Source organism: Neodiprion fabricii, chromosome 5 (assembly GCF_021155785.1).
Source record: "Neodiprion fabricii isolate iyNeoFabr1 chromosome 5, iyNeoFabr1.1, whole genome shotgun sequence".
Classification (NCBI taxonomy): domain Eukaryota; kingdom Metazoa; phylum Arthropoda; class Insecta; order Hymenoptera; family Diprionidae; genus Neodiprion; species Neodiprion fabricii.
In genome coordinates this window covers 9,068,718-9,087,249 of record NC_060243.1, presented here as the reverse complement: position 1 = coordinate 9,087,249, position 18,532 = coordinate 9,068,718, and the positions used below count along the sequence as shown (strand labels likewise).

General features: G+C 35.3%; 5 protein-coding genes across 18 annotated transcripts in view; 3 read left to right on the top strand and 2 right to left on the bottom strand.

The window, feature by feature from the left end:
• LOC124182928 (cationic amino acid transporter 3) overlaps positions 1-1,781 on the top strand; it is a 16,710-nt gene extending 14,929 nt beyond the window's left edge. For both annotated transcript variants that reach the window (XM_046570752.1, XM_046570753.1), the window contains exon 11: positions 9-1,781. In XM_046570752.1, coding sequence (XP_046426708.1) covers positions 9-139 — 131 coding nt within the window. In that variant the 3' untranslated portion in view covers positions 140-1,781. The remainder of the gene's footprint in view (positions 1-8) is intronic.
• On the bottom strand, positions 469-11,636 carry LOC124182925 (tectonin beta-propeller repeat-containing protein). 8 transcript variants are annotated; one of them, XM_046570737.1, is made up of 26 exons: positions 11,274-11,636; positions 11,008-11,133; positions 10,539-10,770; positions 9,652-9,834; positions 9,408-9,560; positions 9,221-9,313; positions 8,946-9,126; positions 8,455-8,678; positions 8,170-8,373; positions 7,909-8,087; positions 7,691-7,823; positions 7,374-7,600; positions 7,094-7,225; positions 6,829-6,985; positions 6,575-6,737; positions 6,359-6,462; positions 6,125-6,267; positions 5,586-5,934; positions 5,316-5,466; positions 5,016-5,215; positions 4,740-4,949; positions 4,207-4,308; positions 3,870-4,005; positions 3,602-3,793; positions 3,095-3,306; positions 469-3,022 (listed from the first exon to the last, which is right to left on the bottom strand). In XM_046570737.1, exons 3-26 carry the CDS (start codon positions 10,761-10,763, stop codon positions 2,972-2,974), a joined length of 4,104 nt encoding a protein of 1,367 aa, XP_046426693.1. In that variant the 5' UTR covers positions 10,764-10,770; positions 11,008-11,133; positions 11,274-11,636; the 3' UTR covers positions 469-2,971. The 8 variants fall into 8 exon arrangements, with proteins under 8 accessions (XP_046426693.1, XP_046426690.1, XP_046426696.1 ...); XM_046570734.1 differs by having other exon boundaries at positions 11,008-11,097; XM_046570740.1 differs by having other exon boundaries at positions 3,095-3,252; positions 11,008-11,097.
• On the top strand, positions 11,611-16,832 carry LOC124182940 (p53 and DNA damage-regulated protein 1). Of its 6 annotated transcripts, none has more exons than XM_046570775.1 (3): positions 11,611-11,746; positions 16,050-16,291; positions 16,390-16,832. In XM_046570775.1, the coding sequence occupies exons 2-3, from the start codon at positions 16,066-16,068 to the stop codon at positions 16,557-16,559; spliced, it is 396 nt and encodes a 131-aa protein (XP_046426731.1). In that variant the 5' UTR covers positions 11,611-11,746; positions 16,050-16,065; the 3' UTR covers positions 16,560-16,832. The 6 variants fall into 6 exon arrangements, with proteins under 6 accessions (XP_046426731.1, XP_046426732.1, XP_046426730.1 ...); XM_046570776.1 differs by having other exon boundaries at positions 11,663-11,766; XM_046570774.1 differs by lacking the exon at positions 11,611-11,746 and adding an exon at positions 11,911-12,130.
• LOC124182932 (G patch domain and ankyrin repeat-containing protein 1 homolog) lies at positions 12,138-13,919 on the top strand. The gene has a single exon (XM_046570760.1). It carries the CDS (start codon positions 12,340-12,342, stop codon positions 13,465-13,467), a length of 1,128 nt encoding a protein of 375 aa, XP_046426716.1. The 5' UTR covers positions 12,138-12,339; the 3' UTR covers positions 13,468-13,919.
• LOC124182933 (decapping and exoribonuclease protein-like) lies at positions 16,815-18,532 on the bottom strand. The gene is made up of 4 exons (XM_046570761.1): positions 18,207-18,532; positions 17,784-18,007; positions 17,280-17,647; positions 16,815-17,099 (listed from the first exon to the last, which is right to left on the bottom strand). The coding sequence occupies exons 1-4, from the start codon at positions 18,506-18,508 to the stop codon at positions 16,884-16,886; spliced, it is 1,110 nt and encodes a 369-aa protein (XP_046426717.1). The 5' UTR covers positions 18,509-18,532; the 3' UTR covers positions 16,815-16,883.

The following is an 18,532-nucleotide window of genomic DNA, read 5'->3' as shown; positions in this document are numbered from 1 at the left end:
TTTAATAGGGTTTGTTATTTACTTCACATATGGAATCAATACCAGCGTCCAAGGTGCTAAGGATAAAGTCGAAAGGCAAGAGTTAGTTCAGCGAAATGAAAGTCAAGATAAAAAACTTTCGGAAGGTACTAAATTTTAGAACAGGATTCCCGATATTATGCGTAACGTATTGTGGAAAAAAGATATTATGACAATTTGTACGCATGACGTATGAATATGGAGTTAATATTATTTTCAAGATTTTACTATCATACTAATGCAACTCGCAATGAAGAAACTCCGTATAAAGAAAAGCACAACTGTGAAAAGTTTTCTAAGAAAATCTGTCACATATCAGAGAAGTCGTAAAGTTTTTACATTATTTATAATAATATGTGATACTAACCGTGCTAAAATGTACCGGACTTGTGAAATCAGCCGTTAATTAGTTAAAATGCTATTTTATGAGAGAATGACATTTTCATTTACATTATGTGTTAAATTGTACACAAATAGTACTTAATTGATGCTCCGAAATGTATCGACCTCATGCACTGATATCATTACCGAATAGTGAAAATGAATGTAAATAAAAAACTGTATCTACTGTTTGAGAATTTAGGCAACATTCAATTTTCTAATCTGATCGCAGGAGTGAATTCTAAAAGGTAAACGATTGGAAATTTTGAGCGAAACATTTTATCCGTAAAAAGTCAAATATATCGGAAAATATTGATATTATAAATAATATTTATTTTTCAGTACTCCACTTGAGAAGGTGCATAGCTATTATAGTTAGGTTTAAAATAAATTTAGTGTTATGTTCTTTGAGTATTTATACCACCGTATATACTTAGTATTAGCCTAAATGTAAGAATCCCATTAAAAGATTAATGTATCTCTATTAAGGGGGGACTTCGGTGAAATTTCCATAATACTGAATTTTTCATTTCGGAAATGACTTTAAGAGAGATGTAATTGAAAATTCATTTCTACAAGATTTAGATAACAGCAGTACATGTCCTAAAGAACAAATTCAATCTTCTTTTATGGATATTCTTCGCAGAAGATTGAAATTTTTATCAGGAGAAGTCATGCCATCATAATCTAAATCTTATAGAAAGAAATTTTCGCGTATGCATCTCTTTCCGTCATTGAAAAAAACAAAAACTTCGATATTAACAAAATTTCACCAAAGTCCCCCCTTAAGATAAATGCTTGCTATATTTTCAATGAGAAATATGTACTCAATAAGTCATTTGCCATAGTTTCATTCATTTTATTCATGTTAAAACTCTATTCTTTTCGCAGTCAAAATAGCAATGCTTATTTGACTGTATTGCATAGTACAATGATGAAGTAAAAGATAAATTATGTGAAACAAATTTTTTGGTGGAAAATCACAGCCGTACGACCATATTTCAACTCAGAAGCATATATGCTCGATTATGTTCCATAAGTATATTAGGATTCTAAATTCTTGATTACGAAAATAAATACTGATAGCAAAAATAAAATTACTTTACACAAAAATATTGTCTTTATGATTCAATGTGTAAGAATAGAAGTGCCTTAATGAAGTTTAGGAAGCAATTACGAATTGTCGTACGTTTGCATTTAAAGAAAATCGCGGTATCAGTTTATTCAAAAACTCACTCATCGTCAACTTAAAATGACTGAATCCTCAGATCTCTTGACACTCCTATTCCGTACTGACTGGTAGCGAAACACTGTGGCATCATACAATATGGAGGACTGGAATCATTCGTTGATCTCCTAGCGAGTGTTAGATTATAAATTAATAAAAAAAAATATGTTGAAATAACTACCAAATTAACTATCATATCAAAATTACTCCACAACTACATATTATATCATGTGGACCACTGATTTGCTGCAAAAAGAATGTAATAACTTCTATCCTTTAAATTTACAGGGTCACCTATTGTTGAACGTATACACTTGAAACGATAGATCTACTTAGGTGGACTTGTGTTAAAATCGGCTTCGCTCATTATGCTCAACACACACTCATGCTTAACAGCCGATAAATGATCCTATGTACTATAAACTCCTACAATAAAATCTAACTTTTTTGTTACGGTGATACTAGGTAGGTGTACCTGAAATATTTCTTCAATTATTATCACAAAATAGGTTTTTTTTTTAAGGTATGGATATGAAAACGAAGTACCTGACAAGTATCACTATGCTTGTAAAAAAATTCAAGTGTTTTTTTCAAGATTAGAAGGTTAAAATCCAGAATCATTTTAAATGACTGATCAATTCGTCGCATAATAATACTGCATAATCATATCTTCCTATCTCGGTGTCTCATCTTTTTTCAGAAAATAATTGATCCTAAAAGCGTTTTTAAATTCAATGAGCAGAACGTACTAGCAATAGACTTTCTCCATTTCCATTGAAAAAGTGTTACATAACAATTTTTACATTATGCTAATATAATCTTGACTAAACTATTAAGCCCGAAACTATCACTAGTTCCTTAAGCTTGATTTTGCCTATAGATGATTTTATAAGCTGACTGTGTAAGTTTCTGACCGTCACAATTCATGATCTGTATTTGAATGATCTTCTGTTGCTTCTATACGTTTTGATCATTATTTTGAATCTTATAGCAATGATAAAAATAGCTTGTATATCTGACAGTGATGGTCTATAACAATTCGAATAATTGGAGTATTGTATGTACATTAATTCCGTGATAATTCCTTAAATACAGTAGCAATGCATTTTTATGAACTGCTCTGGATTTATGTTTTTAAAATAAAGGAGTTATGTTATATCCTTGACTAGAGCGTGGGTCCATGATGAAATTGATTAGGTACTCTCACATGTCGTTGGGAAAGGTTACTGAAGTGGAAAAGAGGATCAATGGACCGATCGAAGTTGATAACAATAAGGTTTTACTGCAACTTTATTCCCTTTGGTTGTTTACTTCAATGGTTTTTGCGATGAATGATAACTGGCGTTATTGTGCCCGGTTTACAAGGCCACCAGCACTTATATACTGCCAATTTGCCTAAAGAAACGAATTTATTAAAGTGGACGGTTGATAAAATTATTAATAGAATAACGACAAATCTATACTTACACCAATACCAGTTGTCCATCCTGTTCCAGCCGGATTTTCATCCGTTATACCTATTCTGCGACAAACAATGCCAGCTCCAGAGAGAGCCCATACTTGACCTTTTTCTCTACCCACAGATACATGACGAAATCCTTGTTTGGCAGTTGGAACAAAAGTATCTGTGTAGAATATACAACAATTGTCTGCTATGTTATCTTTTTCAACAATTGTTGCTACAACAAAAAAATTATTGCAATAAATGAAAAAAACAACATCACTACTTAATATGCTACTATTGAATACATGATATATTTGATAACATAATAACAAATTCCAACTCCAAGCAGGTAAAGGTAGATTCATTGAGATAAATTCAGAGCTGCCGAACAAATACAACAAAAAAACTAGCATAGATTTGTGTAATTGCACCTCTTAGCATTTCCAATACGGTGCTTCTACAATTTTTCGTGATATCGAAAGAAAACGAGAGAGAATTGAAAAAGGTCTGTAAAAAATACTTTCTCGCACCGATATGGATTGGATCATTTGGCATGGCTGGTAAAGTTTGCCAGTATGTGCCTTCGGGAAAAATCTTCGCTCTAACTTCCCGACGTACTGATAATCGGCCGGTTGTATCCAGCGCCCAAACTACATCTTTTCCGACTGAAATCTGTTTCACCTGGGCCCCTGATGGAGGCTCTACATTTTGCCACGTTTCACCTGAAATCATAATTAATAATCAATCATAATTACCATTGATATTAATGAGTAGACAGATCTGTGAGGAGATATTTACCAGTCGGCTTGGCTAAAGATATTCCAAGTCTCCAGTATGAAGTTCCATTTTTACCAACAGCCCAAACTTGACCCTCTGGACCGCAACTAATACCGATCAGTGCCTGATCACTGGGTATATGTTCCCAGGAAACTCCCTGGGAATAGAGAAAGTCATGAATTTTCGTCATACGCAGATATGTTTTAACGGTTAATTTTGAAAAAACTACACATCATTTAGATTCTAGGATATTTTTTGATAAGGAAGCTTTTTCACAACGAAAATAATGGGAGCCTTTGTATACTATCACGATGAGATTATTGCAATTATCTAAAGTTAACCAGAATATTATACTCACTAATGGGCACAATTCTGAAACACCGCGCCTGAACAATGCTTCCCCATTGGCAGCAACAGCCCACACGTTTATGAAACCTTCGTCGCCTGGTTTACTTGTTGTCTAAGATGCCACAAATTAGGAATAATTAGACCCTAATGTAAACTATCAGTGCCATCTGGAATGCGGATAGTACATGAAATGAATTCTTATAATTAATCATTTGCCCCATGGTGCTCATGTTTAAAATATTTAAATAAGTCGTTCTCAAATACGTGAATTCGATTTCAGTATCATATTTAACTTATAAAAGTAAAAGCCAGGGATACGATGGTTCTACAGTGCACTTAAGCGAGAAAAAAAAAAGAAAAATGCATACTATTTTTGAACGAGAAATGGATCTGACCTGTACATATATTTCAGAAATACTAGTATATTTAAATCAGTAACATATTAGTACTTTAAATCCCATTTTTTTGTTCGATTAACGCACCTACAGCTGTTACTGATAAAATGAAGGTCATTGTACAACATACGCCGATGATTTTGCTTACGTATAATGAGATGTCGACGATTTTTGTATTTCCTAGTTCCTGCCAAGGTCCGCTAGTTTTCAATTGACAACGCCTAAACCACCTTCGTCTTCTCACGTAATCGGTGAACTGCTTACGACCGTGGTATTGTGCAGGGAAATCCATTGCATATTGCCACCCATCTCTATCAACACCACCAGGAGTATGGAAGTCTATTATCCAGTCTGATACCTAATTCAACGAAAATATTCACGATTATTGAAGTAGTTAAATTTAAATGAAAAATTTTATCCCTACCCATTGCCAGTGCATTGAAAGAGTTTTGGTATGTTCTCGCGTTCGCTTATGACGCCCTGTTACGTCACTCCACATATACCGATCCGTTGGTAATCCATGGGATGTATAACCGGTAACGGGATTCCAACGTTGATTCTCGTAAACAAAGTAGTTGTGCGTATCTACCATTGAATTGATGCCGGTATTGTTAGACCGTAAACCTAAAAAATCCGAATTTTGTAACCTGAGTAATAAATATCGATTAATAAGTATACTAGTGCAAATGTAACACTGCTGACTCATTGCAGTTGCTTCAATAACCTTTTAAGAAATTTCCACCCCAGCCCCCCGTATAAACGTACGCTGTATTATCGTATCCTATTCCCCATGTTACTCCAACACTACACGTTTCCACCTTCCTCAAATGTCCTCCCATTTGTCTCCAAAATATTTTTATTGGCTCAATGATAACCTGCAACAGTAAGAAAATAAGTAAAATTCTGAACATTAGTATTATACAGGCTGACACAACAAATACAATACTTTCCATATTATTTTTATGTTTTGAAGGGATTAATGAGCTTCACTTACAGATTTAGTTTTGTAACAGACACTACTTAATGTCATCAGCCCTTTGATGCGGAGATGCGTTATGTTCTCTGGTGGTATTCTGTGACTGTAAAAGGTATATTCGATGTCATTAATAAAAATTCTGTACCCCCCTTCCTCACAGACGAATTTCAGGGTATAATCGGAGCCTGCCTTCAACGGACTCACTCCAACTCTTTCTTCGTCGCCCCATTGACCTGACTGATATGTATTTCTCACTATCACGTCTTCGTTTAATCGGGGATTGAAGTGAAGAGCTATGTCATGACCTTCAGCTGCTTTTTGTTGCTTCATTGTCGTTGTTGTATAACAAACCAGATTTATTGCCAACCTGTTGTAATGTCAATTATTCTTGTTAGTTCAAATCTAACAACCAGTTGTTATGAAATCTCATTATCTCAATAAATCTTTCTCAATTTGTTGCAAAATAGTTATTTTTTTGTTAGAAATAAACTTTTTCTTGCAGCAAGTAATAAAGAACATTATTCAGTACAACAATGATTCCAGAAAAATATGTGTACCTGTCTGCGTCGTCGTAAAGGCAAAGTGACATATGTAAAGAACTTCCAGGTCCGAATCCATTATGTAAAATGCTTTCAAATGGTAATTGGTTTCCAGATGTAAGTAATTCCTGTGTATAAACACCGTCGACTAATTGGCTAGTCTAGAATGAATCAGGAAAGAAAAGTTTGTGAAATTGAAACATTCAAGTGTACCTATTATTTGACTACAAAATTTATTCACAGAAAAATTACCTCAGCCATTTCTGTATCATAAACGAAAACATCTCCAAGACCAGTGGTTGCCCAAATCGAATTTGGACCCGGCTTTCCGTGAAGATTATTTATTTGGCACGAGACTGAAATAAACATCATCAATTAGGAATCGAAAGTATCATGATTTTTTCCACATAACTTGTATTTTACTGATAGAGTTATTGGCCTAATCTTGTATTTTTTCATTAGTCTTGCCTGTAGTAAGATTATCCATCCAATCTTCCATTTCAGTATCACTAGCAAATTGCAGTCTTAAAATTTTTGAGCGGGATAAATTAGGAGTGTGTATCGCAAGTCTTGGGTTTCCTGGCTCACTGCAGGAGACCACGCACACTATTTCTGATATCGGGAATTGCAACTGAAAGTGAAATTTGGAAATTATACATTTTGTATATCAAGTACAAATAAATGATAATAAAGGATCAGTTATTGTGAAAAATTCGTTTTACCATAGTAGTTGCACCGTCTGTATTCAAAATGGTAAGTGTACCAGAATCTACGTAACCGCTTGTATTGCTAATCCATTCTAATTCTAGAACACAGTCTTGATACGCTTTGCTCCCTTTCAATTGACATCGTGCATCACCATTTTTCACACAGGATGACCTAGACGAACCAATATACACATTTTACCCATCGTTGAGCGTATTTTCACAATTCTCTTCGTATTATTTTCAAATTTAAAAATGTTATTGATTATTTTCGAGAACCCACATTTCAATCGCTTTTTCATATGACAAGATATTCACATCCAAATCTTTTAGCCGCTTCTTAAGATTGCAGAGAATGTGCTCCCTCCATGGTTCAGTTAGTTCACCACAAGTAGTGCCATTACTCTCCACCATCCTATAAGACGAAAGAAATTTTAAATAAGTAAAATATGATAATGACTTTTACATTTTAGATGAATTTGTTTTTGTACTATTGAAAACAAACGAATGGATATCTTATTGCGCTTTGAGGTTTATATTTCAACATTATGTTTTCAACTCGCCACTTTGGAGGGTTAGCCTGATCAATGAAACAGGCTCCAGCTTCGATCTTGCACCATAAAACGTCGTATTCAGCCCAATACATTGCAGCTGTATTTTCATCTTCTCCATAAACACCGGAATCTCCGGTTAAATCAGGATCAAATACACTACCGTCTGTTTCGGGATGTGCTTCAACACCAACCATAGATCCTACTGAATGAACTGGGCTCCATGCAGCTGGATTTACCTGGAAACTTATCAAAGTAACTTACTTTGTCACAAATGAGAAACAAAAACAAAGAATATTTAGAATATTTATATTTTAATTTTAATTAACCTTAACGGTATTGCTCATTCCTTTCCCAGAAACGACGATGGATTCTCCACCTTTGGTTAATGACTCATTGGATATTGTTATATTAGCAACACTAGCTTCAGTCAAATCGTTCGTATTCACTGAATTTGACGATCTGCAAAGTATTTTGAAAAAATAAATTGGATGGTTCAACTTGAATTACATAAACACCATGTTACGTTATTTTCATACGTATTCACCTATTTTTACTCTCATTGAGATAAGATTCCTGGGATGAGGTCTGTTGCAAATTGTTTGTGGAAGTACCGTCGCTTGTTCGTTGCAACAATTTCAAAGATGTAGGGGTAGGCGCGGATCGAGATTGTTCTTCCCAGTCCTTGATCAGTGCTGCTCCATCCCCAGTGCTGTGTGGTCGAGACTAAAAAATGCAAACTTTAGCTTCAAGAACAGAGGTAATAAAATTCACTGGTCTCGGAAATTTGTATTAATCATTACTCTACCAAGGAGCCCCAACTTTGGTGGCGATGTTGCTGTGGAGTACCACAAAGACTATGACGATTACTAGATGAAAGGCTAGCGTTACTGCTTGCCCTACTAAGCTGGAGAGGTGCGTTAATCATTCTCCACTTTTTTCCAGTTCGATCTGTCCCTCTGATTCCAGTTCGATAATATAAGCAGCGATCGTCATGACCTATCGCCCATACCTTTAGACATATTTACTTTATTAATTAACGTGTTGGATTCTCAGCCACATGTGTTTGCTTGGAAATTCTTTGCAGCATCACCTGATCATCAGGTGAAACTGAAACTAGAGCCATTTTACTCAGCATGTCAACCCATCCAGTTCCCGTAGCCATCTGTTCACACAACATACTCGACTGGCCATTAACACCTTTTCTGAACCAAACGCTACCATCATTAGTAACAGCCCACACGGAATCTATGCCAACGCCAACTTGAGTAAGGCGGAGTTTATCATTCGGCGGTTCTACCTCTGCCCAGCCATCACCTGAGAAATTGATGTATCAAAGTAATTAGTAACTAAGTCAACTGAGATGTAATGAAATATACCGTTTACTTGTTATGGATTGAAATGTGAATTTGTAGATTTTGCAGTCGCATTCTGATAGTACGATTTATCCTTGTATCAGTTGGAGAACTCTCTTATTTGAGCAAAAAGTAAAATAGCTGTAAGAGGAGGTTGAAAAAGCGAAATGAAGTAAAATATTTATTTGGATATATATCTGAACTTGGATTCAATCATTGATCGATGTACCCATAAGATTTTCCCTGCAAACTCCAGTGCGAACGAGTGCCTTTCCATTTGTTAGTATGATCCAAGCAAGTCCAGTTGGTCCAACACTGACTTGAATAGCCTCGTAGCCATTGGACATCTTAATAGCACTCCATCTCTGTCCTTCAGGTGATGTTGTGCTAACTCCGACTCTGAACATTATCTGAATACAGTAATTATTATGAGATATTGAGACGGAAATTGATGGTTTAAAAGTGATATATTTAATCTTTAAGAATAATAATAGTAATACATACTCTACCGTGGGCCGTGACTGCCCAAACTACCATGTTTCCCGAATGCCCGCCAAGAATCTGATTTCCACCAACAGCCACATCTATGAAAGGCTCCTACAGTTGCAAACATTTGAAATAGAGTTTCAATGTCGTTTGTAGAAAATTGAGCCTGTCACAAGATTGTATCTACAGTACTGTTGCTCGTTACCTTAGTAGCATCTTTGTGCAGAGGTGCTATAGCGCACCACGAGTTCATTGCACTGTACCTCCGATATCGAACCCATTTCCGTCTTCTGACGCATGATTTCCATTGTTTATTTGTTGAATAAGTCGCAGGAAAGTCCACTGCGTAAGTCCAGCCCTAAAGGTTGTCTTCTTTATGAATTTGCAATCTTGGTAATACGAAATTCACATGGATAATAACTAAGGCCATATGAAAAAGTTGCACATACATCATGATCTAACGGCTGACCATCGAGCGTTGTTTCAATGTGCCAATCGCCTTCCCACTGCCATGCCATAGATGGAAGCTTAACTTTATCTCGACTACGGTCCACTGTACCATCCTGACTTGAAAAGTTATATCTATCTGTTGGTAGAAGTCGCCCACTAAAACCTTCCAAGGGTAGCCAACGCTGAAGTAAGAAAAAGTTACAATAAAAATCAGTTAACTTTTTACGATCCAAGTTTTTATCAATCATTACTTGAGTTGGGATATAATGAGGAAAGTAAAATGATTTAGAAGGAAAGTTTGTATCGGTCTTATAAATCTTTCTTACGTAGGTTTATCATTACAAAATAGATTGACTCTCTCATGAGCATGTTTTGATGCCAAATACGAATTTGTTAATAAAAACTTTCACTCATGTCACGTTTTTGAGAAAATTCAAAGTGAAATAAATGCTTGTGTAGCCATCTTTGAAGCAGTACCAGTCATGCTAGAAGAACTCTGTAAATGGATGTCAACTGACAGTAAGAGCCATCGTTAAAGAGAAGTTACTTCCTTCGATATAGTCCTTCCTTAATTTTCTTTACCAAATATATCATAAAATCTAAACCATAAAAGATGTTGACAGTGACAATATTCAATTTTGAGTCATAGCTGAGGAAATTTTTTTTTTATTAAGAATTTTCAAGCTGAATTTGAATGTAATGGCAAAATTGATGATTGATAACAACTGGAGCTCTTTCTCAAAGTTGTATCGTATAAGAAGATTCTTTCAACACATTTGCTTTGAGAAGTGAAAAATCTATATGAATTGAGAATGATAAATTTTCATTACACAGAGTATAAATGATTTTCTTCTAACAAGTATTAGTAACAGGCAGACGAACCTACTTCATTTTCATAGGTTTCTTCCTTGATGCGAATGGGTATATCTAGCCCATGTACATGGACGTAAACTTGACGATCGCCACCAATGGCCCACATGAAATGAGGCACTGCGGAGAGTTGTTTAAACTCCAGTCCCAAGTACATGAATTCTCTCCACATATTGCCTGATGTCGAAAGTCCGAATACTCTCCCCTCATTGTTAATAGCGTATAAATATGAACTCGGCATCTCAACTCTTGATGTATAACATTATAAGAATTATTATTTAAATAAGAAACCCAAAGTTCAAACAATAATTGAAAGCACTGTATAATTTTAATTCCCAAAATTAAATTTATCAAAGTCCGATATGCCTAGGATTGAAGCAAGTTGATATAATTTAAAAGTTTCATTAGAAACATTAGAACAAGTAGAGTCTAAGATTAATAGAAAATTTCTAGTAATTACTTATGTCAGTGTAAATATTAGTTACAAGGTAAACAGTCAGCTAAATTCTTATCACAGAGATGAGAAATACTTCGTTCAACAATGTGTTGAGTAATATATTGACAAGCTTCAGTATCTACGGATTAATAGGAATTGGGGAGTCCCAGATCTTCTAAGTATGATAAAAGTAATACATGTGCGCTATTTGAATACGAGTATGTTTCATGTCGTATAAAACTTGGATACGTATATTATAAAATACTTTCTTACAAGAATACCATGGAAACGCAAGTGGATGTGCTGCATACATACTTTAACCTATTATATCTTGAATTATACGGTTGCCGTCACATTTACGTGGATTGGAGTTATGAAAAGTAGACGTTAGCATAAATAAACGAATCGATCGGACAGTAAAGAACAACGCAATTCTGTCCTTATGTCATTATTGATGCTTACCACGCAGGTATTGATACGACGACAAGACGATGTTTGACAGCTTCGAGGGTTTGTCAGACGTGATCGTTCAAAGGCGGCTGTCAGTTTGGATTTTATTTTTCTTTGCTTATGCCGATCCACTTGACCTTCGGTTTCCGCTCAAAGTTGATACCACAGTGATACGCTAGATGACAGCAGTAGCTCATGTATCGACCAATCAGGTTGTAACGTAAGAGAGACAGGTTGTACATGGCATAAGTGCTCTATTTCACTCCTCCGCCACACTTTCTGTACACGCGAAACTTCTTCCAGTCAACTCCTCCAGTCAACGCCTCCAGTAGTATTGAGTGAGTAGTATATGCTCTAGGTAAGAACAAAACGGTACGCTTTTGCGCAGCCATGTTTAAGAACTAATCGCGTACCTCGTGGTACCTCTTCCATATGACGGCCATCTTGGATTCTTATATAATTGTATTCGATGTTACTAAAAAGATGGCTTCCATATGGTCGGCGCAGAACGGGGCGAAAATGCGTCCGCCGAAAGAACACACTTTATTTTGTTAACATCACGAAGTACCTAGATAGTAGAGACACCAAGAAGTAGTCAGACTTATGGCCACCGCTTATAGTAGCAATTGTGATCGTAACTATCACTTTGTCGTAAACATAGCCTCGTGACCCGAATAAGAGACATGAGAGACTAAAAGCCTAAAATCGAAGAAATTTTTAAGGTAAAAAATTCAAATAAGCATTCCAACGATGTTAAGCTTCTTTGTCGTAATAATGTTCCTAACCATGGACATTGACAGAGAAGTTTTTAAGCTGTCAACACCAACTAGCAAAATTTACACATCAAATTGCTTATTTTAATTCTGTGCATCATCAGTTTTCGAAATAAACTGATATTTACAACCTCGGGTTTGAACGACAACACTTTGCAATGTCTTTGCATTCAAACTGGGTTGCGTTAACTACGGTTGACATACCTTGGAAAAGTTTTGTCAAGGAGTCCACTGAGGTACCGAGCAAATCTGCAAAGAAATTTCCTGGACGACTTAATTTTCAAGGAATCGAGGCAAAGAAAACTTACGAAGGTATCATCTGCCAAAATTTTAAACCGGATACTTTGGCCAAATCCGACATAGCTCCAGAACAACAGAGTAATCTGCTCAAGCCTAGCAATTCTCTATTTACACAAAAAGTCATAACGAATGTCAGTACAAACTCAATTTTGAAAGCAGTCGAGCAGAACGATTTACATTTCTTAAGGAAACATTTGAATTCAGATAATGTCAATGTGTCGGACGATTTCGGGTGGACACCATTGATGTCAGCAGCATATAATGGCAATTTTGAAATTGTTCAATATCTGTTGAAACTTGGAGTGAATAAGAAAGCAAAGGAAAAATCTGGTTTGACAGCAGCTCAATTAGCTCTTAAAAGAAATCATTTGAATATCGTAGCTCTACTAAGGAAGAAAAATAGTCAGAAAGACCCTGAAGATATTAAAAGTAGCCCAACTTTGTCACACGATAAGTCTGACATTGTTTCTTTACGTGATGATGAACGTGGCAAAATAACGAAAGTAGAGGAGTCATTTAAAAACGAGCTACAATCCATTCAACAAAATGCCAACAATGTAAAAGTCGAGTTTTATTGCGAAATATGTAAAACTGCTTTCAAAGAAACATCTGTTAAACAGCATGAGTCTTCGACACTGCACATTTTTAATACTAAACCAAAATTGCGTTGTGTTGCATATGGGATAGCAAAACAAAACAAAGGGTATCAAATGCTTTTAAATACTGGATGGGACGAAGAAACTGGGCTGGGACCTTCGGGGCAGGGCGCAAAGTATCCAATCAAGACAATTCTTAAAAGAGATCGTAAAGGTTTTGGCCAAGGAGACAGCAAAGAAGCTCGAATAACTCATTTTAAGCCAGAGGATGTGTCTGCAGTCTCTCCAGTACGGATAATCCGTCCAAAGACCTTAAGGAAAAAAGATAGAGAAAAATTATTATCCAGAGAAGCTATGAAAGATCGAATGATACGAATAGCATTGTCTTGAATTCGCACATTTTCAGCTATAATTCAGCTGCTGCTGGCATTGCGATAGATGTCTAACTATTCAATTGAATTGCAATAGCTTCCTGCAAGTGTAAGGTCACAAGAAAGTTTATTATAATGCTTACTTTCATATCAGAAAAGAGAAATTACCTGTATTTCTCCAAGAAACATTCGAATTCAGTTATCATTTGTTTGCAAGAATTGATTGAATAAGTTGTCAGTTATAAAAGGGGAAAAACAAATTTGTCATCACTACAGCTTAGTTGACATTGAACAAAGATCGTTCGTATATTGACCATTTAAAAAAATATCAGACAAGGAGATGTGAGGCAACGTAAATTTATTATGGAACAAAACTTGACGTATGGAGATCAAGATATTGAGTTTGAGGTTCTTAAGAAAAGTGCGGAGCATCAGATAAGAATTCTTCTACAGAAATCAAGAAAAGATTGATGAAGGAGTGAAAAAAGGCTGGAGCAACTGATTTAAATTTGTAAAAAGCAATACAATTGCTTTAGAATAATTGAGTCATTAGGAGAACGTTGAAAAAACACGAGGCTGAAATTGGTTATGTCATTGTAATGAAACGTTGATAAAACTTCACTATTTTTCCATGTTACAAGGACTTTGAAGGAGATAAGTCTTCAAAATATAAGTATAACCGCTTACTGAAATTCAAATAGTTATAATCTCAAAAATAACGGCTTGCCTCAATATGCCTCATTACAATAACGTAACTAAAATTGTAACTTCGACATGATGAAAAGAAGATGGAGAAGGGATGTTGACCAAAGAAGCTATATAAGATCAAACGACACGAGTAACAGGTTTTTCTCACACCACTTGTTCTCGAATCTAATATTCAATGATGGAACAACCATGAGATGTGTATTTTATTACTGTTTAAAAATCAATGGTGTGATAGTTGATTTAGTATGAACTGCTATGTACAATATATAAATAGTGACGTAGCAGAGACAGTTGAGATTACAGTTCAAGGGTGTATTCAACTTGGGCGTTTTGAGAGCTGTGACAGCCACGTCCTATAGCAGTTTATACGTCGATGCATATCTACATGTATGTACTGAAAGCGCTTAAGTGCTCAATTCGAACGCACCCCAAGTAGTGAAGTGCCTACATCATATGTTTCAACTATGTATTCTTGCCATATAGAATCTTGGAAAGTCCCAATACTGTAAGACTGAACATGAAGAATTTGGCAGTGTAAGATGAAAAATAATTACGCTGTATTTTTTTTTTTTTTTTTGATACATTAGCCCATGTATTCTACTATAGGTGTAACAGTCTCACTTCATACAATGTACCATGTTGTTAATATCTGAGACTTCAGCAGAAAATCATTCGTTGAAACAACATGCATCATTCTACAAATTAAGGGGAATTCTCAGTCTGGAAGCCGCATTTCAAGAGTTGGAATCATGATTTTTTTTACGAATGAACTAACAGTCTTAATGAATTAACTTTTTTTCAAGATTTATTACATATATCTGTGAACTTGTGTGATTTTTTATGCGTAAAAATATCAAAAACAGGCTGTGGTATAAGCAATGGTGTATCGGCCCTGTGGACGTGGGTGTCCAATCGGTGCGATATCTGAAGGTTATAAATTTTATGTGAAAAGAAGAAAGATTCTTAAATTATAAGTTATTGGTTATCGGTTTACGTAAGTTGTGTGGAAATTTTGAAAATTGTCCAAATTACAACCTCTTGAAGGCAAGACCTCCGCTTTGCACTTTAAAGAAACACGGTAATTTCATTATTATTAACAAATGAATTGTCCAAATAACAAGAGCCGATGTGAACTAAAAATGCCTACTGTTTCGATGATAAACGCACAAGGCCAAATCAATAGTGTGACTGTTACTCAAGGTATCAGTCATACTGCATTAAGAAATGTAGTTTCGAGATAATCGCAACCGACTGATATCGAATATCAATGCGCACTGTTTCATTTCAATGGCTGCAGCTTCGTCAATTCTTAGATTTTTTCTATGGTTTTGGGTTCAAAATAAGCTTAAAGCATTTCACTTCAAAGATATAAAAAAGAAAATATTGATTTTTGAAAATTTCCGGACTGGGATCCCCTCTTAAGAACTTTGTTTTAAAATTTCATAACATAATTCCTTTCGATACATGCATTACGTTTACTATTGTCAATATTCTTTATTCTACAAAGCTTGTAGTATATACCCTTTCTGGTGAAGTGAAAAAAAGAATCATTGACTGGTGGTACAACTGGAATGGATGATGTAAGCACTTAATTTCTTACAATATATGTACAAAAAGATGTGCTACTTTGCGATTTTTAAGAAGTTGTAAACTGATATTAATTATTGTTTCCATGTCTTGTTAGGATTAATTATACCTAATTATAAGATTGGTAATCGCATTCAGAATAGAGACAATAAACCAAGTAGATTTTTTTCACCAAAATTTTCAAAAATATTAAGAATGAAAATATGTTCAATGTACTCAAAAAGACGTATGCAATAATCTGAGTAATTGTTAGATTGTTATTGATACGATTGTGATATTTAGCATTATCATCTGTTTCCCACATAGTAACAAAGACTACGCAATGAATGACGAGCAGAAGACATTGAAATATCTGGAAGAAGTTGAGGCCAAGGCTGAAGAGATATTGATGGATAGGCAGGAAATTGTTGCACTGGATAAACGAAGGAATGATGATAGAATGGGGGAGCGGGCTTTGCGGAATCAAAAATTTGATAAAACTTGGATGGCTGTTGGACCTTTGCTGATAAAAATGTCAACAAACTCTGCTCAAGAGTTGCTTGCAAAAGGTAGAATTTAGTGAAAAAATAAAAAATGTGAGACAAGTCAATTCAGCACAATCCTTCGCATTCGCAAACTAATTTCAAAAGTTGTTTCCATGTTGTAGATCAGAGAGAGTGCGATGTTGAAATCAACAAAATTAGGAGTGATTTGAGAGTTAAAGTGAACCAGCTTCGTGATTTAGAGCACACTCAGTCTGTTCCGGGACTAATGCTAAATCCAATGTCTCGTGAAGAAATGTTAGCAGTAAATCAAGTTCTTGGCAAAAGTCTTTGAATGGTTGATGTTTAAAGAGATACAGATCGAAAAGTTTGACGATAGTAAGTTAATAAAGGTAATATAAAATACCTGGTTATTTGTAACTAGTCATAGGAAGAGAGAAGCTGAAAGAGTTTAAATTTTTAAGAAAAGAAACTTATGGTTGCGGAACCATTGAGAAAAATTATATAAACGCAAACATTGCATCTTATTATTTGTTTATAGTTATTGGAAAAGTAAGGGTGTTGTTTTGTAAAAATTTAAACTTTTCAATAAAATGTCACAGTGAATGACCACGTTTATTTTTTATACAATTTTGTCTCTTAAGCTTTGAATAACCTATTACCGTCTCGTCATTTGTACTTTGGCTTCATCGATGAACCATGGACGAAGGAAAGAGTACTTAGATTCACTGTCCATCTGATGAACCTGCACATCATTCCCTGGTACCCACTCGAATTTGTAGACACATTCGTTATAGTCTTTTGTAACTACTGATTGGACAAAATTCAAAAATTCATTGCAAAAGTTCATACACTCCGAAGCATTCCAAATTCCCTGTAACAATGATGGTATAATTAACACAAATTACGCAAAGTTTTGTAAATAAAATTGCGAAATTTGTTTAGACATTTATTGATACTTGAAAAAGATTTTCTAAAAACTTAACACTAACGATGCTTCTGAAAAACATGCTGTTTTGTGATATCAGATGGATTCTTTATAAAACTTAATCACCTTTGACATTCTAGTCATCTCTGGTACGCTGTAATTGGTTAAATTTCTAACTATACCATCGTCATCTCGGAATCCACAACAAACGTTTTCGATGCCGACCAAAAAACTTTGGCACCACCATTTAATTAACTTGTATCTTCTAAAGTTTTCCTCCTGACGCCTGTTTTCAATAACTCGACTTGTCTTCAGTTCCACAAATTTAACCCCTTTCCAGTCAATCGGCTCTCTTAAAACCTCATTGGATGAAACCCCATCCATCTCCGCGCCGTACAATAATCTATTATTGCCAAGGCGGGATGTGAACATACAGCAAAATTCTTCACCTTCATTAACAGGCTTAGAAGTGTCTGATGCTTGTCCAGGTGAATCTGTAAGATCCTAAACTCATTGAATTTAAATCTGGAAAAATAGTACAAAGTACTAATTGAGAAAGAAGAAGGAAGTCGGATGGTGAAAAGCATAAAAATTAATGATATTGTAATAAACGCCAATAATTGTTTATACCAGTCAGTAAATATTGCTCAAATTTGAATCCCCAGGACATGAATTGTAACTGCTTTTTAGATATGTTGCTTTTTCGTAGCTTTTTCTCCTCTGTATCAAAGGCGCAAAGGTATATCGTGCCCTGCCACTTCGATGCACAAATTATCCATCCCTCTTGTTTCTCAAATGGAGTACACCAAAGCATTGTCAGTAAACCCCGGAAGCATACAAAATGAGGCTGTAACCTGCAATCGATAAACAATTACAAAGAGCATTGTCAAGCATGAAAAAGTTTCAAATTTTTTTTGCAGTAATTATTTTCTGTTCTTATTCACAATTTGTTGGGTAAAAATTGATCTAAATTTAGCAACACACAAATGCGATACGAAAAATGGCTTGAAACATTAAATCTGTGACGAATAATTTATTTTGAAAAATTCAAACCATCGATTGGAATCAGGTGGAGCACGAATCTTGTGGCAATTCAAAAGAATCCACCGTAACAAGTGATCCAATCTCTCATTATCGGCTTCGGCTGTTTTTCGTATAACCAAATCATAACCCACTTTCAGGTCAAATTTGACAGTCTCCGAAGGTGATGCATTGAAGTATTTCAATTGCACAGTGTTTGGCAGAAATTCTCTGTTTTCGTTTAGACTAAAGCAGCCGGATACCTCTGGTCTACTAAAATGTGGAAAACCTTCCCCGTTCCAAGATCTGTTGATGCGAAATCTCGAGGTTTCCATTGTTTGAAAAATGATCGAGATCAG